The sequence below is a fragment of the Pundamilia nyererei genome, unplaced genomic scaffold (assembly GCF_000239375.1).
Source record: "Pundamilia nyererei isolate P.nyererei 1_Seehausen unplaced genomic scaffold, PunNye1.0 scaffold00026, whole genome shotgun sequence".
NCBI lineage: Eukaryota > Metazoa > Chordata > Actinopteri > Cichliformes > Cichlidae > Pundamilia > Pundamilia nyererei.
Window position 1 is genome coordinate 4778562 of NW_005187427.1, and position 3070 is coordinate 4781631.

Here is a 3070-nt window from a genome sequence, read left to right on the forward strand (position 1 = left end):
TAGTGTGGAAAACACGTTATACAGAAGAAAAGAATATATCGCGATATATATCGTTACCGCACATGCTTCAAATTATATCGCGATATGAATTTTAGGCCATATCACCCAGCCCTAGTTCTCATCCAAGATTTTACAGTACATGACCCTGTCCGAAAGTGCCTCAATGTGGTGGAGTCTTCCTGTACCCTTAGCTGAAAACACCCCTAAAGCATGATGTTTCCACCTCTATGCTTGACTGTGGGGTTTGGTGATCTTTGGATGATACTCAGCATTTCTCATCCTTCAAACATGGTGGCTCAATTTTAGTTTCATTTGGTCACAGCACTTCATTTATATGTTTTCTGTAAATGATAAAGAGGAGTGGGCAAACTAAAGATGGGTCTTCTTCAACAGAAGGACCTTGCAGGTGCTGCAATGTTTCAATCAATTGCAGTGTAGTGTTACCAACAGTTTTCTTGGTGGCTGCCTTCAGATCATTAACATGCTCCTCCCATGAAGTTGTGGGCTAATCTGCCACCTTTCTTATTACCATCCCAACCCCATGAGGTAAGCTCTTGCATGGGGCTCTATGTTGAGGAACTGGTGAGAAACTGGTTTTGTGGACAGATGTGCTTTATACATAAAATGGGCTGAGATCCGCCAGAGATTAAATAATTCATTCCACCAATGTAAAGATAGAAAACATAGCACCAATAATTTCAGGTTTATCTAGAAAAGAAAACAATGTCTAATGTTTGTGTATGATTGTGTTGTTTTCTGGTGAAATGAGGAATAATTAGGACCATTCATTATCTCTAAATAAAGTTCTTACTTTGTCAAAACTGTAGGGTCTTGTTGCTTGGTATTTCCTAGTTTGACTTATTTGTTTCCTTTTTATTGTTGTAACTGAACAACACTGGCTCAAGTATGAAAGTATAAGTGGACTCTACTGGGGTTTGACACTAACATAGTTTTTTTTTGGTCCTCTCTAGGTCAACTTCACAGTTTTTACTTCTGTTTAGCGCATAAAGGCACCATGGGAAACATCTTCCAGTGCTGCCAGACCCTCTCAAACTACTTTAAGTGTCAGGATACACCAGGCCTGGGTGAGGCAGAAAGATCTCCTCTGCTGTCCAGCGAAGAGAGTGAATGTGAGTCACCGAGTTTGCTGGACAACTCGGAGGACGACGTGTTAACCGTCTCAACAAACAGTATAACAAACCTGGCCCTCGAACCGGAGAACTTTCTGTTTCCTGACATCATCCTAAGCAGCAGCCTGGGAGGAGATGTGACTCTGGTGGAGCCAATGGTGTGTCTGCTCGTGTCTGAGGAGGATGAAGGAGGAGGCGAGGGGATGGGCGAGCAAAGAAGCGAAGAACGAGGAAGGAGCAATGAGATGCGAGGCAGAGGGTACTCTGAGGTTGAGACTCAGACTGAAATAGAGACCCAGATTGGTATGGGGGTGCAGACTCAGACTGAGTCGCAAACAGAAGTTCAAACACAAACAGAAACACTCGAGTTCGGTAATAAGAGGGTGGTGAGGGGAGGAAGTATGATCATTAATAGTGAGACTGGAAAAGAGATGCATGATTGGGATCAACATGAAGGTGTGGAACAGCTGCTTTTGGAGGCACAAACATCGGAGAAGAAAAGCAGTGACATTTGGTGTGACGTTGAAGTTTCTGCTGACTTGAAGCTGCCAGGAAAGGTAGGAAGGCAGACAGCCAAAGACAAACTCGAAGTGACGGCCACCTTAACAAAGCTAACTTTGCAGACAGAAAGAAACACTGACCCAATTGAAGAGGAACATACAGATTCTGCCCCGAGAGAGTCGACAACCTTACAGTGCAACAAAAAGCCAGACGAGCAAAAGACTGAATCCAAACACACCTCAGTGATGCAGGCTGACCACAAGGTCAGCGGCACAAATGAAAACATTGCTGCAGTGGAGTCAGAGAAGATGACAAAATGCAGCAATAATGACACAGAAAATGTGGAAAACTTTGACCCCACTGAGGGTTGCGTGAACCTGAAACAACAGAGCAATCAGGACAATGGACAGATGGAAGAGTTAGAGCAGACTGCAAATGAAAAGCAACATAATAATATCCACATAAAAACAAACAATCCTGTGGTTCAGACAGCAGGTCATATTCAAAGTCAGGACAAGTCACATCTGCCAAAGAAGTTAGAGGAAGCCATCAAGACTGATGAGCGACAGGCAGAAGGAGAAGAAGAAGGAGAGACTGAGATTGATCGAATGACCCTTTTTTTAGTTGACAGACTGTTTCTGGGAGCAACACATGTCCAAAGTGAGTGGATTTTTTTTTGTAGTCAGTATTACAGCTGGTTAAGCTAAGACTGTGTTTAAGAACTCATTTATTTAGTCTGAAATCTATCACAGTGAAAAACTCTGGATGATAACACCATATCTTCATTCATCTTCCTTTTCATTTTTTAGATCTTTTTCACTTCCTCGGACAGGGAGGGCATATTTTTGGTATTTTTGGTCGTGTCATTGTTTCTGTCTGTAAAAACAATAACTTAAAAAGTTTTGAAAGATTTCTGGTCAAATTTCATAGGGGTGTAGATCCTGCTCTTCAAGGACTTCAAGGTCAATTCACTAGCTGGGCCTACGTCCTCATTTTAGGTTTGACAGTGTTTTAGTAGGTAAAGGTGAATACTTGGACATGAATTGAGCTGCGGTTTGGGGAAGGCCTCGAAGGGGACTGGGTTTGGCAGAACCCCATGTACTAATAGAAGTGAAGAAGTTAAAGAATTGAGAACAAGGAGGGAGGGAGGGTGGGGCACGTACCGTAAACAAGAATGAACAGCTTGCAGAACTGGGGGAACCTATATAGATGACAACCAGAAGGAGCGCGTTTGGAGGCGTGGTCCTGCTCCTGAAATTCTGAGATATAATCTCCAAAAATTGACAAAAAGCTTTATAATTTAAAAACTCTGATTCTGATAAGTGTCAAATCAAATCAAATCAAATCAAATCACTTTTATTGTCACATCACATGTGCAGGCACACTGGCACAGCACATGCGAGTGAAATTCTTGTGTGCGAGCCCCACAAGCAACAGAG

General features: G+C 42.6%; 1 protein-coding gene across 1 annotated transcript in view; it reads left to right on the top strand.

Moving 5' to 3' along the window:
- LOC102201022 (clustered mitochondria protein homolog) overlaps window positions 1-3070 on the top strand; it is a 20860-nt gene that overhangs the window by 3880 nt on the left and 13910 nt on the right. Inside the window, exon 3 of the mRNA XM_013909468.1 lies at window positions 972-2291. Coding sequence (XP_013764922.1) covers window positions 1016-2291 — 1276 coding nt within the window. The 5' untranslated portion in view covers window positions 972-1015. The remainder of the gene's footprint in view (window positions 1-971; window positions 2292-3070) is intronic.